Source organism: Periplaneta americana, chromosome 2 (assembly GCF_040183065.1).
Source record: "Periplaneta americana isolate PAMFEO1 chromosome 2, P.americana_PAMFEO1_priV1, whole genome shotgun sequence".
In the NCBI taxonomy this organism is placed as follows: Eukaryota; Metazoa; Arthropoda; class Insecta; order Blattodea; family Blattidae; genus Periplaneta; species Periplaneta americana.
In genome coordinates this window covers 148,927,389-148,944,734 of record NC_091118.1, presented here as the reverse complement: position 1 = coordinate 148,944,734, position 17,346 = coordinate 148,927,389, and the positions used below count along the sequence as shown (strand labels likewise).

Sequence of the window (17,346 nt, the reverse complement as noted above, 5' to 3'; positions counted from 1 at the left end):
AAGTAATTTTTAGTTTTCGCAAACGGGTGCAGCACTCCTTTTTCAAACGCATGGTAATTTAATTCCCAGTATTTGTCGACCTTTCGTAACCGCGCCTTCCCCAGTGGGCCGCACTAATGTGACGAAAAGGCGAGTCTTATGATCGAAAAGGCCGAGGATCACTGGCGTAGAGAACTATATTTTTTGTACGACAGTAATTGGCCTACCTCCTGCTAAGTAAGTATGTGGAGGGTTAACAGCTAACAATGTTAAGGAATTCATTAACAGATTTTTTTTACAGACCTGCCCCATGGGAAATAGCAAAGATATTAAAAGTAGTTAAATATGCCTAAAGTAACTTTTCCTACTTATTCTATGATTTGTTTACAAACATATTTAAATGTTATACTTTTAATTATGCGTATAGCATATAAAACATTACAGCTGGGTAATTTGTGTATAGACTTATATAGAGTATTTTATGCAGTGTACAGCAGTGGCAAAAAAAAAAAACCGGACCGACCCTTGTAGCTGATTTCAGAGCCTTGTTCACTCCAGAGCACGATAGACTGGTAACTAAGACTTTCGTGGTTCGAATCCTGCAAGGGAAGAAAACTTTTTTTGTTCCTTATTCAAATTTATTTCCAATGCTTTTGGATTGCAACGATATTTTACTACTTAATTAACTTATTATTCCCAGAACATGAATTTTACTAGCAATCGAAAAGTATTGAATAACGAACCAAAAAAAAAAAAAAAAAGTGTCCTTCCCAGGCAGGAATTCGAACCACGAAAATCTTAGTTACCAGCCTATCGTGCTCTGGAGTGAACAAGGCTCTGAAATCAGCTACAAGAGTTGGTCTGGTTTTTTTGCTACTACTGTACAATGCATAATTAAATTAAATTAATACAATACTCACCAAAGCTATCTTTTTCTTCGTCTTCCAATGTTTCGAAATCTTTCCTGAGCCCCACACAAACTTCCCTCCAGGCTTGTTTCGTTTTATTTCTGTCCTTATACAACTCACAGGTTTTGTTCCATAGTGCTGGTCTATTTTCCACTAGGAATATTAACAACTCAGTGTCAATAAAATCGGCGGAACTCATCTTAATTTGAAAAGAACAAAGTTTGTATTCGCATGAAATTAAAACACAGACTAACGTACTGTATGAACACACGTGCGCGGAGCTCAACAGCCGGCTGCAAATCGGGACGTGTACACTGTGACTCAGCGTCTGTCCTGCGACGGCTGCGACCGTGTCTAGTCGTCGACAGACCCGGCTGCAATCCGGGCTCAGTCCGAGCAGTTCGTTTCCTGTTTTAAAGCCAGTCCTACGCTTTCATGAGTTCGTCCGGCGAGAGGCGGAGCTTAAAAGCCGGCAGCAAACCGGAACGTGTGAAACTAGAGTGAACTATTGAACGTTAAAAATATACTCGCTGTTAGTGCACGGTGCAATGATTCAAGGTTTGTTACCTAATACCACAGTCTAACATATACAGTCACGAAGCTCAATACGTAGTAAATATGCATCCATAGATAGTTGCTAACCACTAGGATCGCTAATATCGCCTCATACAGACAATGCGAAGTAGTACCTGCACAATCTATTGTTCCTAGCACCTTCACAACTTAAGCTTCGTGACTGTATATACTACACTGTGCTAATACCCTATAATATCTTATCAAATTGTCCACCCTCTTCCCCTCCATACCTTACCTTGCAGAGACACAAAGTTGTTTCGCGGACTATGTATGTATGTATGTATGTATGTATGTATGTATGTATGTATGTATGTATGTATGTATGTATGTATGTATGTAAAATTTAAATTAAATTATGGTTTATTTAACGATGCTCGCAACTTCAGAGGTTATATCAGCGTCGCCGGTGTGCAGGAATTTTGTCCCGCGAGAGTTCTTTTACTGTACATGCCACTAAATCTAGTGACACGGGTCTGTCGCATTTGAGCACACTTAAATGCCATCAACCTGGGCCGAGATCGAACCCGCAACCTCGGGCACAGGAGGCCAGCGCTATACCAACTCTGCCACCCAGGGAGACTGACTGTATGTATGTATGTATGTATGTATGTATGTATGTATGTATGTATGTATGTATGTATGTATGTATGTTTTAGCCTGCAAACATTTAATTTCCTCAAAAGCAGACTTCTTATTACGAATACATTAATTCTCGTATTTTGTGGTGTGGGATAAAATATTATGATTCGTTATCCTTGCAAAACGCTTTGTAAAGTAAGATACACAGTAATAAAGTACCATATGGTCTCGGTATAATTTGCTGATCATCAAACACCAATGAACCTGCCAACGTATCTGGTCATATATGGAAAGTTTGTAGGTCTACAGCCGAGGCCGCTTGTACAGACTGTCATTCTTTATCTTTTTATTATTGTTGTAAGTCTCTACTGTCGCATATAATGATGGTCGATGCTAGAAAGCAATGAATTCACAGCAGCTTCTCGCTGGAGATTCATTATCTCCACTATTATAAGTTAGTCCATTTATTAAGCCACATGCTAGGCGTAACCTAGAAATGACGTAGAATCAATCTTCAGTCATCCGCTCAAAAGCCTACTAATTTCTACTTAGCATCAAAAACTGAGCCTTGACATCTGCATACATCACGACTGTAATCATCATCATTATCATTATCGCCAAAGATTAAGTCTATCAAGCCTGTTTTTAAAATTGGACTTCATTTTCTCCTAGGACTCCAATTTAAACACATGAGGACGATGAGGATCTCCTCTTCTATACACACATTCTATAACAGGGACATCATTTTATTTTTACTAACATTTTTAATATTAACCTGGCTATACCTTTAGAGAACCGGAAACACCGTTTGCTACCTCCTTCCACGACTGGAGTTCGATGATACCGGCGTAAAACACAAACAAATCACTTTACTAGGTATAGGAGGGAAGAAAAGTAGTTCATCCATTTACGTGAACTAGGAAATATCGCGATTTTGAGTTCGATAATTTTCATTAAGTTTTTGTTTAATCAAAATGCAGTACTGTATTAAGAATAAGTGTTTTTACTCACGAACTGAGCTATTCATGCGAACGTATTCATTATGCAGTGTATATTATACTGTCTACAGCACATTAGCGTACAATATAGAGAATGAAGTTCAATTGAAAAATAATCATAATATGGATATTTAAACACATTTTTGAAAATAGTGGCCGTTCATTTCGATACAGGCTTCAGTTCTTTTGTGCATAATATCGCACTATAGACTATTGCATCTAATTCCAATTGCCAGTTTCGTCCTTCGTACTAGTAACTCATGTTCAAATAATTCTGTACCTACTCTATAAAAGAGTACCTTATGTACTGTAAATTCCATCTTCACTTCTGCCCGACCCGCACAGATAAAATTACTCAGACATGCTATCTACTGTCCGTCCAAGTGGTTAAGCCGCAGGATCGTAGAAAGGGGGAACTCACGTTACAGTTAATTACTTAACGATGCCCTTTTATTTAAGTTATTTTAAACAGTTGTATAATATTACGTAAACGTCCAATTCCTAACAGAAAGTAATGTTTTCAGAAAAGAGCTAAGACAGCCCTGCTTTTACAGAGGGGCGTGCAGAAGCAGGTGGGGGAAATCGGGATGCGACGTAGGCAAACGGACTGTACCTGTGCGAAAATATGATTCAATATTGAAAGTTCTTTCGTCACTGGAAAACGCGAACATATTTCTGGAACGTACTATACTCAATAACTCAGTGCTGTTTACTATATGCGGCCTTGATTCTGTCTGGAGAACAGTTGAAACTTCTTTAGTAGGAGGGGTGGGAGTGAAGTACATTAAAAAACTCAGGTACAATAAAAATTGAAGTAAAAATAAAATGATGTCCCTGTATAACCTTTACACTTTAAAATCAAAATACATACCTCTAAAACAGTAGTTGTTAATATACAGTATAATGCCTTTTAATTACTATAAACCAGCCCTGGGCATAAGAGGGGAAATGAAAGGGACGGAGAAACCTTCGCCATGTCTTTTTTGCTTACACCGCCTTACAAACAAATGCGCAGTAAGGCTCTGTACATCAGTGGTGGGTTTTAGGCGACCAGCGAGATCCGAAAGTTCGTAAAAGCTATGATGCAACCCGTAATTGACCTTCCTGTCTGCTCGTACCGTATCCAAACATAGCCGGAGAAGGTGGAGTGGGCAATTAAAGGGTGGCCTACATGACCAATCGAGTTAATAACGCCCAGGTCTGCTCTGTTTCATTACTACATCATTTTTTAAGAAGATAGAGTGCTATTAACAAAAAGAAAAGTACTCTCAAGCTCTAATACTTGTACAGGGACATCATTTTATTTTTACTAACATTTTTAATATTAACCTGGCTATACCTTTAGAGATCCGGAAACACCGTTTGCTACCCCCTTCCACAACTGGAGTTCGATGATACTGGCGTAAAACACAAACAAATCACTTTACTAGGTATAGGAGGGAAGAAAAGTACTTCATCCATTTACGTAAACTAGGAAATATCGCGATTTTGAGTTCGATAATTTTCATTAGGTTTTTGTTTAATCAAAATGCAGTACTGTATTAAGAATAAGTGTTTTTACTCACGAACAGAGTTATCCATGCGAACGTATTCATTATGCAGTGTATATTATACTGTCTACAGCACATTAGCGTACAATATAGAGAATGAAGTTCAATTGAAAAATAATCATAATATGGATATTTAAACACATTTTTGAAAATAGTGGCCGTTCATTTCGATAAAGGCTTCAGTTCTTTTGTGCATATTATCGCACTATAGACTATTGCATCTAATTCCAATTGCCAGTTTCGTCCTTCGTACTAGTAACTCATGTTGAAATAATTCTGTACTAGGCCTACCTTATGTACTGTAAATTCAATCTTCACTTCTGCCCGATCCGCACAGATAAAATTACTCAGACATACTATCTACTGTCCGTCCAAGTGGTTATGCCGCAGGATCGTAGAAAGGGGGGAAATCACGTGACAGTTAATTACTTAACGAGGCCCTTTTATTTAAGTTATTTTAAACAGTTGTATAATATTACGTAAACGTCCAATTCCTAACAGAAAGCAATGTTTTCAGAAAAGAGCTAAGACAGCCCAGTTTTTACTGAGGGGCGTGCAGAAGCAGGTGGGGTAAATCGGGATGCGACGTAGGCAAACTGACAGTACCTGTGCGAAAATATGATTCAATATTGAAAGTTCTTTCGTCACTGGAAAACGCGAACATATTTCTGGAACGTACTATACTCAATAACTCAGTGCTGTTTACTATATGCGGCCTTGATTCTGTCTGGAGAACAGTTGAAACTTCATTAGTAGAAGGGGTGGGCGTGAAGTACATTCAAAAATTCAGATACAATAAAAATTGAAGTAAAAATAAAATGATGTCCCTGTACTTTCATGATGCATGTTGTTGCTCTTGAAGATATCCAACTGTAATACCTGGATGAATGAATAAATCAATGAATGACACAATGAATTAACTAATGAATCAATCAATGAGTCGATCTATGTATCAATTAATTAATTAACGAACCAATCAATGAATCAATCAATGAATCCATGAATGAATGAATGAGTCGATTGATGGATGCATGGATAAATAGATGGATGATTGATTGATTGATTGAAGTAAGAGAGGAATTGTAAATTAAATGGTAGGTCTACACGATGATAATCGCGTCCTTGTTAGGGCTCTTGGAACTTCTGCATGGCTCAATGTGGTCTGCCTTTGTCGTCCACCTACATAGAGTGAGATACAACTGGAATATTCGTTAAAACCTAACACTGAGACACTTCACGAGACGGAAAAGCTTTGCATGCTGACTACAGCGCCAGGCGTTTAATAGCAATATATATAATTTCTATTTTTCGTAACCGATTGTGCACGACTCTGAACTTGAAATTTTCTTAGTGTATAATTTTCAATACTTACGATGCGACATCAAATATCATTTTACTACTACTACTACTACTACTACTACTACTACTACTACTACTACTACTACTACTACTACTACTAATAATAATAATAATAATAATAATAATAATAATAATAATAACGTACATATGTTTAAAACATATGTCAACATGATTTTGTCCATAGTTGTGGAGTAACGGTTAGCGTGTCTGACCGAGAAACGAGCGAGCCCAGGTTCAAATCCTAGTCGCGACAAGTTACCTGGTTCAGGTTTTATCTTGGGTTTTCCCTCGACCTCTTAAGAGCAAACGCTGGGTAACTTTCGGCGCTGGACCCTGGACTCTTCGCTGGCAGTATCACCTTCATCTCACTCAGACGCTAGATAACCATAGCAACTGATAAAGTGTCTTTTTTTTTACTTGGTTATTTAACGACGCTGTATCAACGAGATTATTTAGCGTCAATGGGATTGGTGATCGCGAGATGGTATCTGGCGAGATGAGGCCGAGAATTCGTCATAGATTACCTGACATTTGCCTTACGGTTTGTGAAAACCTCGGAAAAAAAGCCAGCCAGGTAATCAGCCCAAGCGGGAATCGAACCCGCGCCAGAACGCAACTCCGGATCGGAAGGCAAGCGCCTTATCCGACAGAGCTACACGCCGGTGGCTTAAAACGTCGTAAAATAGAACAATTAAAAAACATATTCCGATTCCCCTTTTCCAATAATTTCGATCCAACCACATTTCCTGTTGTAAACCTCGGTCATGCATGCTTCCTGAATTCCATCCTGTCAACTCTTTCTGACTTCCTCTTTTTCCTCTTCCCGGGCAGAGCCAGTTCATCACTTGGTAAGGTAATCTTTGGGTATTTATCCTATAGACATGGCCATATCATCCAAGGTTTTGTTCTGATATCTATAGTTTACTGTATTCTCCACTTTCATTTTTTGACTTATTATAGTTTTAAGTACATGCTTTAATTTACTAATTACTGCAGAGCGACGCCAAAGGTCCATTTTCAGTGCAAGTAATTTTTTTCTTATTTTGTTCGGATATCTGTCTTGCTTTACAGCCATATTATGTTGTATTACTTTTAATAATGTCATTTGTAAATGAGAATTTTTCGGTGTCATGTATCGTTTTAATAACATTAAATAAAGGATAAGATAGAACATTACATTTTGAATAGCGTGTGACTTGATTAGGAATACTTTGAAGGGATAAAATTAACAAACTTTATCAAGTTACAAAAATAAATAAGTTTTCAAATGTTTCATTTTTAAATCCTTCATTATCTGTGAAATTGCATGAATTTGTAACAACATTAAAATATATAACTCAGGATGACCAATGAATCAATATATAAAGAGTGAATGGGAAAACATTGGCCCCCAAGATCATTTCTTTGTATCCCGACAATTTTTACCACAATCACAGCTTTAGCTGTCTTTTTTAAATAATTTCATTATACGTATATGACGTGTTTTAAATGTAATATTCTTCACCACTCTTCAATTTTTGGATCAGTAAGACTGCATTCTTTTTTAGTATGTGCACTATGTAGGTTCCATAAGATTTTAAAGGTTGGAAATACTTACTTTATTATTTTGTTGTATTATATTTTAGTTGCCCTTAGAGAAAACGTTTCCGTCCTTGACATAAAATTGAGGATACATTACCGGAACTGAATATTATCAACGGTAATCTCACTTTGATTTTATCTAGAAAAAATCAAAACTCGAGTGGGATTTAATTGACTATTACACGATTAGAAGAAAGTATATAAAGATTAGAAGAAATAAAGCACTCTTATACAATAAAATATTAATTGACTTACTGAAATTCTATTTCATCAATGTTAACATCACCAAAACGTTTGAACGGAGCCGCCATTTTCAGTTGATTGTCTATGCGGGAAACAAATGACGTTCACAAAGCATTTTTATAATACCGTAAAGAATTTGCAGTTGAAATGTTGGCAAACAAAGAAACAAATAGTAGGGAGGTGATAAAAACAGAAGTATATAAAGACTAGAACAAATAAAGTACTCTAATAGCTACAATAAAATAGACATTGACTTGCTAAAATTCTATTTCACTAATGTTACCTTCACCAAAACGTTTGAACGGAGCCGCCATTTTCAGTCGACTATCTATGTAGGGAAACAAATAACGATCGCAAAGCATGTTTTATAGTACCGTAAAGAATTGCAGTTTGAAATGTTGGCAAACAAAGAACAAATGCTAGGGTAGCGATTAAAACAAACAAATAATAAGGAAGTGATAAAATTAAACAAATGCTAGAGAAGTGATAAAAATTGTGTGATAAGCAGCCATGATTGGTTGAAAGACGTCCTTTCGTACCGTTTTATTGGTCAAGAGTAGTCGTAGTAAAAGTGTAATAGCCAGTTTAATTGCTGACAAAACTGAACACAGACGTAACAGGAAATATGCCAGAGATTTAATACGTAAACTTAGATTCCTAAATTAAAAAAAAAAAAAAAAAGCAAATAAAATAAAATACATTTTAGAGTTCGAAAAACAAGGCTTAATTTGTGACATCGAACATAGTAACGTTTCACTTCAACCGTAACGAAGGAGAAGAAGAGGAAGAACACGACAGGCAAAGAAATGAAAATCAGCATATTTTAAATCTTATCGCTGCTTTTAAATAGTTCCTCGTGATGACCGTCTCTCTATTCTATGCATACAGATAAGGACATAATAATCTCTACTTCCCGCCCATATCACGTGTTCACTTGTCGCGCGGCCACATTTCCTCCATGCAAGAAAGAAACTGAACCGCTGACCTTGACGAGAAACGTACTGTTTCACATAGAAAAGGTTTCCTAATAGAACACTGAGGTTCACGTCATATGTGAAAACTAAACAATTGTTATTTTGGAACGAAATTTGAATTTAAACATTCTCAATGCACTTCATATTATATTGTATTTCGTAATTATTAATCTATTTGCACATTAATGCATTCTTTTTTCCTGGCTGAGGGAATAGAAGGTCTGATGACCTTAACTCCGCCAGAACAAAATTAAATAAGTAAATAAATAAATAAATGAACGAACGTACATCGTTTCTGTATTTAAGTCATCCATATCTCATTAGCACAATCTGTGACGTCACAAGCATTCACCGATATAAAAAAAGTCTGATGGGTTTAGTGAAGAATTTGAAAAAAATCCCTATAATAAGTGATAGTTCATTAGTGAAATATATTTTTAAGTATGGACGGGTGAAATTTTGGTCATTTTCAATCAAAAACAGTATTTTCGCTATATTTTCAAGCGAATCACCAATCTCTTATCTGAATGTTGAACAAATTTCAGCAAATACGTCATATTTAAATGGCTGCACTCTTGAATTTGAATTCCATGCAAACTTTACAACAAGAGTTCTCAAACTTTTTGAGACCACGTCTCCCTTCACATGTCGCATTTTTCTTACGGCGCCCCTGTACACCCCCCCCCCCCACTACAAAAGCTGAATTTCGATTTGAAGACATTTTTTAAAAAGAAAATAGTATTTTACATTACTAGCTTGTATTCTTTTAAAATTAAAGATACAACATTAGAATAAAATAAATACGAGTATGTACATGTAATGAAAATTTGCATGTTGCACTTCATTATACATTATAGGTATTCGTAGATTTTAGTTTTCCCATATAGTCGCGATGCCCCAGATAAAGACCGGTGACGCACAAGTTGAGCACTCCTACTTTACAAACTGTCTTCTCACACTTTTCTTTATCACAGTTCTTCATATTCAAAGTGTAAAAGTTCTTACAGTGTTGATGCTAAGAACATGAAATAATTATTTTTACGGCATGTTATATATATATATATATATATATATATATATATATATATATATATATATATATACTGTAGTCAACATAACATTAGAGATGTCATAAAAGAGAGTCATGCATGAAACTTAAATTTTGTAAGAGGAGATAGATTTTGAAAATATGCAATATTTTAACATTTGAATAACTCAAAAACTAGTGACCAAATTAAACTTATATCCAAGAATACTCAGAGAAAAGGAATTAAGTATATACAAAATAAGAAGTCTATTACGCAAAAAAAATTGTTAAAGTATAAATTTCACCCATTACTTCCTTAATATAGTTGATGTAAAGTAATAAAATAGAAATTTGAACAAAGAATTAATTAAATAAACTTTAAATAAAGTAAACCATAAAATGTTAATAAACGTAACAAGACAATAATAATAATAATAATAATAATAATGCTATCGGCAGAGCTCAGGCGTCGGTTCGATACCCGCTTGCGCTAATTACCTGATTAGGTTTCGTTCGAGGTTTTCTCCAACGCTTATCTCAGGCAATCCAATGGCTAATCCCCGGCCTCATCTCACCAAACACCATCTCGATGTCACCAATTATTTTCTTCTTCCTCTCTTCGTCATGTTTTATCTTCCTCTTTCACATCGATGAGGTATAAGAGTTGGTATAATAGGCCTATGCATCACTTGACCAACACTAGACAGGCACACATTGTGGGCCTCCCTGCTAATAGGTCAGCACAGCACAGGACCATCCCTGAAACAAGAGAGGACAGCGTAGTATGAGTAAAGATGAATACCCATTTCCGTGAACGAAAGTAAATTTCTTTCATTGTCCATGCTGGGAATCGAACCACGGTCTGCTTGGATGGGAAGTTCATACGCTATTCACAGAACCAAGACAGTAATAATAATAATAATAATAATAATAATAATAATAATAATAATAATAATAATAAACTGTTCCAGATAAAATGGGGACTGTCATTTATGCAGTAAGTTATTTTTTAATCTCCATCTAAACGGATAAAAAATTAATCTTTGAAACGACATAAGGATAAACAATACTATCAACATTTAAGATATTATTCCCCAAATGTTTATAACGACTGGCGATTAAGTCAAGGAAATATACCTTTATGAAACAGTATTTTCTCGAATACCCGCGCATTTTTTTTTCCGAGATATACAAGTAAAAAATACAGATGCGCGCTTATTCGAAATGTACTGTAGTTGGGTATTGTTCAATTTTCCTCCTGCGTAACTTATAACGTGGTAGGGCATGCCATTATCTTCCCGTGCGGGTATTTCAATTGTTAACTGACGTTTGGATTAGCAGTACATGTATCAGAATCAAGTTCATGTGTAAGAAGTGTAGGTCTATAGTTTGTGCGTCTTATATTTTCAATTCTGAAAATGAGTACAGTACCACTAAAGGTATGAGACTGCGATCCTTTACTTACAGTAAAAACTCAAAGTCAACTGAACTGTTTTTGTGTTTAATTGTTTTTAATTCGTTGTGCATACGTTTCTTGATTTTTTTCCTTCAAAGTGGGATGCTCGGCTTAATTGAGGGCGCGGAAGATGCGAGAAAATACAGTAAATAAAGTAGACATTTGTTACGGACTGAGTAACTATTTTCAGTATATTGTGATAGTTACGAACGACAAATTACTTTAAAAATAAATCTCAAACCATTATATAACAATTGCACATTTTGTTAAAAAATAGGTAGAAATAAAAAAAATTTAAACATTTTTGCTTCATATCCTCCTGAGATCTGAGACATTTGTTTTATTTTTAAAGTTCAATACAGTTCTACACTCCAAGAAAAAAAAAAGTCACTGATGTGAGGAAAAATTCTAAAAAAATTCTGCAGGTTACAGTTAGGGCACAACTGCAGGTATATTATACTATACTTCGGGTCTCTGCACATATATCTTATATTTTTATTTTATTTGATTATTTAACGACGCTGTATCAACTACGAGGTTATTTAGCGTCGATGGGATTGGTGGTAGCGAGATGGTATTTGGCGAGGATTCGCCATAGATTACCTGACATTTGCCTTATGGTTGGGGAAAACCTCGGAAAAAACCCAATCAGGTAATCAGCCCAAGTGGGAATCGAACCTGCGCCCGAGCGCAACTCTACATCTTATATCATTATCGTGTATGAAGTATGGTATAGTATACTATACTCTCAGGACTCAGGAGGATATATTATTTTCAACTTTTATTTGAAGGACGTGGTGGAAGGGTATGAGAGGATTTATAGGATATTAAAAGAAGACGCGAATGAAGTTCACATGTTTGAGAATCAATAAATTACGGCACGCATCTGTATTATCAAGGTCATTTGCACTGACACTATTAATTATATCAAGACTGTAGTATACAAAACGATGGTCAAACACCGATAAACTAATGTTACAACTCCACGGCGTTAAACAATCCATGATAGTCCTTGACCGAAGTCTACATCAAGGTTTTTTCCCCTCAATAGACGACACCGGGACTCCACACAACTTGTGATACTGACAGCGAACAAAATATAACCAGGATTTTCCTAAGCAGCATTCGAAAGTATGAAGAATGACTTAAAATACCCGTCTTCTCCGTTGCATACAGCATATGCGAACAAACCTTGCTTTTCTTCGTACAGTAATTTAATTTAAGCTACTATCGAATATTTGTCTGAGAAGACAGACGAAAATACTTATTTATATTCAGATTAACATAGCTCGAGAATCAAGCACAAGTGCTAAGCCAGCACGTTAACATTCGTAATTTGCAATCGATTCTGTAGTATCCTGGCTGATATTTTTATAACCTTCCCCCTTAGCCTACACTATGAATATGCACCGATAATATATAGTACATAAAAATATAATAAATAATCTTGGTCGTAACAGCCCTTATAGGTCCAAGGCCGACCAGCCGACGACTGACCCTCACGTCCACATGCCTCAGCAGAAGTGAACGATCATCCAATCAGTAGCGGTTATCGCATTGTTAGTACGATGATCCCTTCACAGCCGTTACAGCTGGTTCGCGGAATCGGATCTCGCTATATATCGTAGAAGAAGGTAAAGTCGATCAAAATTTTGCAATTTTTTTATGATATTGAGGTTATGCAATGGAGCGAAGTTCCTCAGAAAATAGCATTTTGTCGTCATATCCTTCACTTATGAAGGCACGTTACAAGAATTGAATTACAATCTATAAAAAAACTGTTTTTTTTTTACTTGTGATCGAAGTTACCTACTTAAATAGGGTAAAGTCGATCACTATTGCATTTTTAGTTTAAGATCGATTTTAAAATATTGCGGAGTAAAGTCGATCACTGTTTATGTTTTTAAAAAACAAATTAAGTGTATTACATATATTTTATTTGTTATAAGGGGTGTATAAAAAACAATAATAATCTTCAATATATGCCTATAGCATTATATAGTGTATCTTTTGTTACTGTGATCATACTATTCGATACAATAAGACCTATAGCTCTCCACTGTACAATCGTGACTATAATTGCCAACTTATAAAACATAAAAACACATTTTAATACTTCACATACTAACAAACAAAGATTTAAGAATTCAAAATTTACATTGAAATACCACCCTTCAATTATGATCTAAAATGCAATGCAGCATTGTTTAGGTTTATATCAGATGTAATTTGAAATCTTCCTCTCCTCATGTCACTTTAGAAGCTACGTTGTTCTCATAGTCAGGTACAGAGGGGTGTACAAAATATGTTCCTTTGGCAGTGCTTCTCTTATGCAAGAAATTCACCATAATTTCGTCTTCCTCTTTCCCCACTATCTCATCAATATAAGCTATACTATTACACTTTTCTGTTTATGTGTTAGTTGGAGGTATTTCGGTGAACAATTTATTCTTCCTGCTGGTCCTATCTCCTTCGAGTAGGTCGATGGCATGATCGACTTAACCCTACGAAGGTACAAGTTTTCTTAAAATAATAAGTTTCAATACTAACATTTACGAACTGCAAAACTATTATTTCAGGATACAATCTCAACGAAAAGTAGCCTACTTACGTATACTTCCTGTCTCCTTTCACTGCTGACTATAATTTAGAGTTTGTAAGACTTTGATTTCATTTAAGAGAAAAAAGTTGAAAATAACAATTTTCACTTCAACGGTAATTACACTGTGTTCCCATTGTTGGCATTCGCAGGCTTTTTGTTGTCCCTCTCGCTTACATTTACAATGTAAGGCAATGAAGTCAGCATAACAAAATTTTAACAAGTAACTGAGAAAATATATAATTTTTAATAAAAATCGCAAATGATCGATTTTACACCCACTGATTGACTTTACCCACTTCTACGGTACCTTGTATTGTACGTTCCCTCGGAGAAAAACCAGGGAAAGGGGTGCAATAAGTGAGTAAGCTACCGAAGCAGCGGTTGCTGTAACACAACTCGACACACGACTAAGGAAGCAGCGTTGCAACATCTATTAGAGTACGCCACTTAAACGTCCCACTTATGATCTATGTTTATTTTCACTAATAACATTTGTCATTCTTGTTAGCCTATTATTATTATTATTATTATTATTATTATTATTATTATTATTATTAACCTGCCAATGAACGGATCATCAAAAGTTACGTAACTGCAAAGGTTGGATCTCTCAGACCATTTAATAAATATGAAAAAAGTATATTTATGTGAGTCATATAATAATAGTTTTATTCTCCTATACAATTAACATCATAAATGTGTGAATTTCACAAATTTCTGAGTAGTATAACCTATAACAATTGAGTCATATTATATTCTTTTACCAATAAAGCAATTCGCAATCTGTGTCTTGTGTCTTTTCTTGCACTGGACAATGTAGGGGATATGTGGTTGTTATAACATTCATAAATGATGAGTCGTGTTATATCACGTCCGAAATCACCAAGTTTCTTGAATTTCGTAACTATTTGTAATGTAGACTGAGTCTTCTCTTTAGGAGTGTTATACTGGTTATATTGATAGAAATTATTTTCTTCACTAATGATCTTTAAACACCCGTAGCGCGAACAGTTCTAGCAATTGTTGAATCACATTTGGCATCTCCTTCACTGAAAAATAGGTATTCATTTTTTTATAATATATGCAGCTTGTCTCTCTAATGAATGACCTCTTCCAACAGAAATACGAACATTACAATCATTGTCGTCATTACTATGTTGTTCACTCTCTTCAACAGACTCGCATGATTGCCACATATTTCACTAATTTTAATGAACACTAAGAAATCTAAACAGATAATGCAAACTACGTGCACACCAAGTCGTTACAGAACTGGCAACTATGTGGCGTTTACCTCTGCGCGGGACGAATGAAACAGCAATATGGTCTTCTGCTTTCAGCCTCCACTTCCTGGTTTTTCCCCGAGCGAACGTATAACAACTTCAAAATCATCATGAAGCTGGATGGGCACCGTTCCCATACACTGGCCGAAATTTCTTCCCCATGAGGACTGAAACCAGTGCTCATTCCGTAACGCTAGTCCAGACATGACGCCTTTGTCCATGACGGGATCGATATTTTATCCGTGATCACATGTAACAGATTAATCAGTCTAATGGGCTTTCAAGACAACTTTGATCAATTTCACTATGCTGCCATCTAGCGATTGCAAAGTAATCATGTTATAATCCTAATTGAATTGCATGGAGTAATAACTTGCAGCTGTACTTCCATCTAGCGGTCGTTACCAAAAATTCATTTTCTACAGTGGAGATCCTAGTGGTTGTTCTCTTTTATATGTTCCCATTTTATAACATGGGAATGGCCAATCTGATTTAACTTATATAATGTGTGATCAATGATTTTACGTAAGTACCAAAGGTTTTAATATCTGTGACGGGGTTTAACTATTGACCCTTGTTCGCAATTCTTAATCTGACACTTCGTGTGTCGACACTTTCAAACCAAGGTCGTATTCGGAGAGAAGGGGAAGAGTTAACTATAAAACAGAGTGGACATAGAGTCTTTCCCTGATTATAAACATGTATTACTGAAATACTACGCTAATACAGGGACGCGATTTTCAGCAAATGATACTTTACCCTTCAAAGTTTTCATGGATACACTTCAACATGTGCTTCGTTTGTTGCCCGGAGAACGACAGATCGAAACCCGATTTCATGCCATGTATTCACCAATATCTCAATTTCCGACCCCCAAATCCGAACATTATGTCTGTTGACTTTTTCGGTACTGTATTATCTTTAGGTATTCACGATGTTTTAATATTCTATTTTTAAAAGCGTGAAAATCTAAGCATTATTTTGTAAAGTTACTAAAAAGTAATTAAGGTCCACATCTGAGGAGTAACGGATAGTGCGTCTGGCCGCGAAACCAGATGGCCCGGGTTCGAATCCCGGTCAGAGCAAGTTACCTGGTTGAGGTTTTTTTCCGGGGTTTTCTCTCAACCCAATACGAGGAAATGCCGGGTAACTATCGGTACTGGACCTCGGACTCATTTCACCGGCATTATCACCTTCATTCCATTCAGACGCTAAATAACCTGAGATGTTGATATAGCGTCGTAATATAACCTACTAAAAAAAGTAATTAAGTTATATTTTTGTTCCTGTAATGGCTGAGTGGTGGTCTAGACTAGTGGTCGCCAAAATATCTTGACCAGAAGCTATTTTGAAAGTTTGCGTCTGGCTGGTGACCTACTACAGACAATTGCCTACTGAAGGATGAACTGGAAGGAATGGTGAACGGGAGAAGAGTTCAGGGCAGAAGAAGATATCAGATGATAGATGACATTAAGATATATGGATCATATGAGGAGACAAATAGGAAGGTGGAAAATAGGAAAGATTGGAGAAAGCTGGGTTTGCAGTGGAAGATCTGTCTTTGGGCAGAAAACTGAATGAATGAATCTTTTACCGACAATAGATCTAAGAACTGAAGTCAGTCAGTGAGTCAGTGATCTGATAAGCAGTTTCATATGGCATTAAACAAAGAACAAAGTACAATGTCTACAGGAAAATTTTCAATGAAATTCCTTGCTATGAAGATACTGGCCACGTGTTTTCTCAGAAAATCGTGAAGGAAGATTAGGAAACAGATAAGTAAACAACAAATTGTTGTATTAAGCAACATTGGCGGTACCGAGTCTCTGTGTGTTAATGCTTAACAGTTAAAGGAATAGAGAGAGACAGACAGAGAGAGAGAGAGTGAGTGAGAGAGGTGGGAATAAAAGTTTCCAATTCGTGGGAAAAAGTTATTGTCCAAATTGTGCAGTACGCCTCCACCAAAATATTTTTAAGTTTGTAAATATGTGACAATAGTGTACTACAATAATATCAACACAGGAAATAATAATATCACCTAAGTAATCCTATTTGAGTCAGTGTTGTCGAGCTTCTCTTGTAAGTCAAAATCAAGCCCCCGTCGCTCTAATTTCCGGCAGCCAATCACGTTGCAGGTCAACTACATTTAAACGTGTGCGTCTTGTGATTCGCTAATGAAAATGTTAAGCATTTTCTAAGGCTGGATAAATACTTAATATATAATCGCCCGC

At 36.0% G+C, this 17,346-nt stretch overlaps 2 protein-coding genes across 3 annotated transcripts in view; one reads left to right on the top strand and one right to left on the bottom strand.

Annotated features, from left to right (window-relative positions):
* LOC138694693 (uncharacterized) overlaps nt 1-17,346 on the bottom strand; it is a 129,302-nt gene that overhangs the window by 12,386 nt on the left and 99,570 nt on the right. Inside the window, exon 3 of one of the 2 annotated variants that reach the window (XR_011330991.1) lies at nt 10,273-10,533. Coding sequence is in view for 1 of the 2 variants with exons in the window: in XM_069818678.1 (XP_069674779.1) it covers nt 900-1,086 (187 nt within the window). In the remaining variant the exon portion in view is untranslated. Of the gene's footprint in view, nt 1-899; nt 1,280-10,272; nt 10,534-17,346 lie in introns of those variants that run through there. The other variant, XM_069818678.1, reaches the window with a different exon arrangement.
* LOC138695201 (uncharacterized) overlaps nt 5,738-17,346 on the top strand; it is a 31,071-nt gene continuing 19,462 nt past the window's right edge. The window contains exons 1-2 of the mRNA XM_069819660.1: nt 5,738-5,778; nt 6,520-6,797. Coding sequence (XP_069675761.1) covers nt 5,738-5,778; nt 6,520-6,797 — 319 coding nt within the window. The remainder of the gene's footprint in view (nt 5,779-6,519; nt 6,798-17,346) is intronic.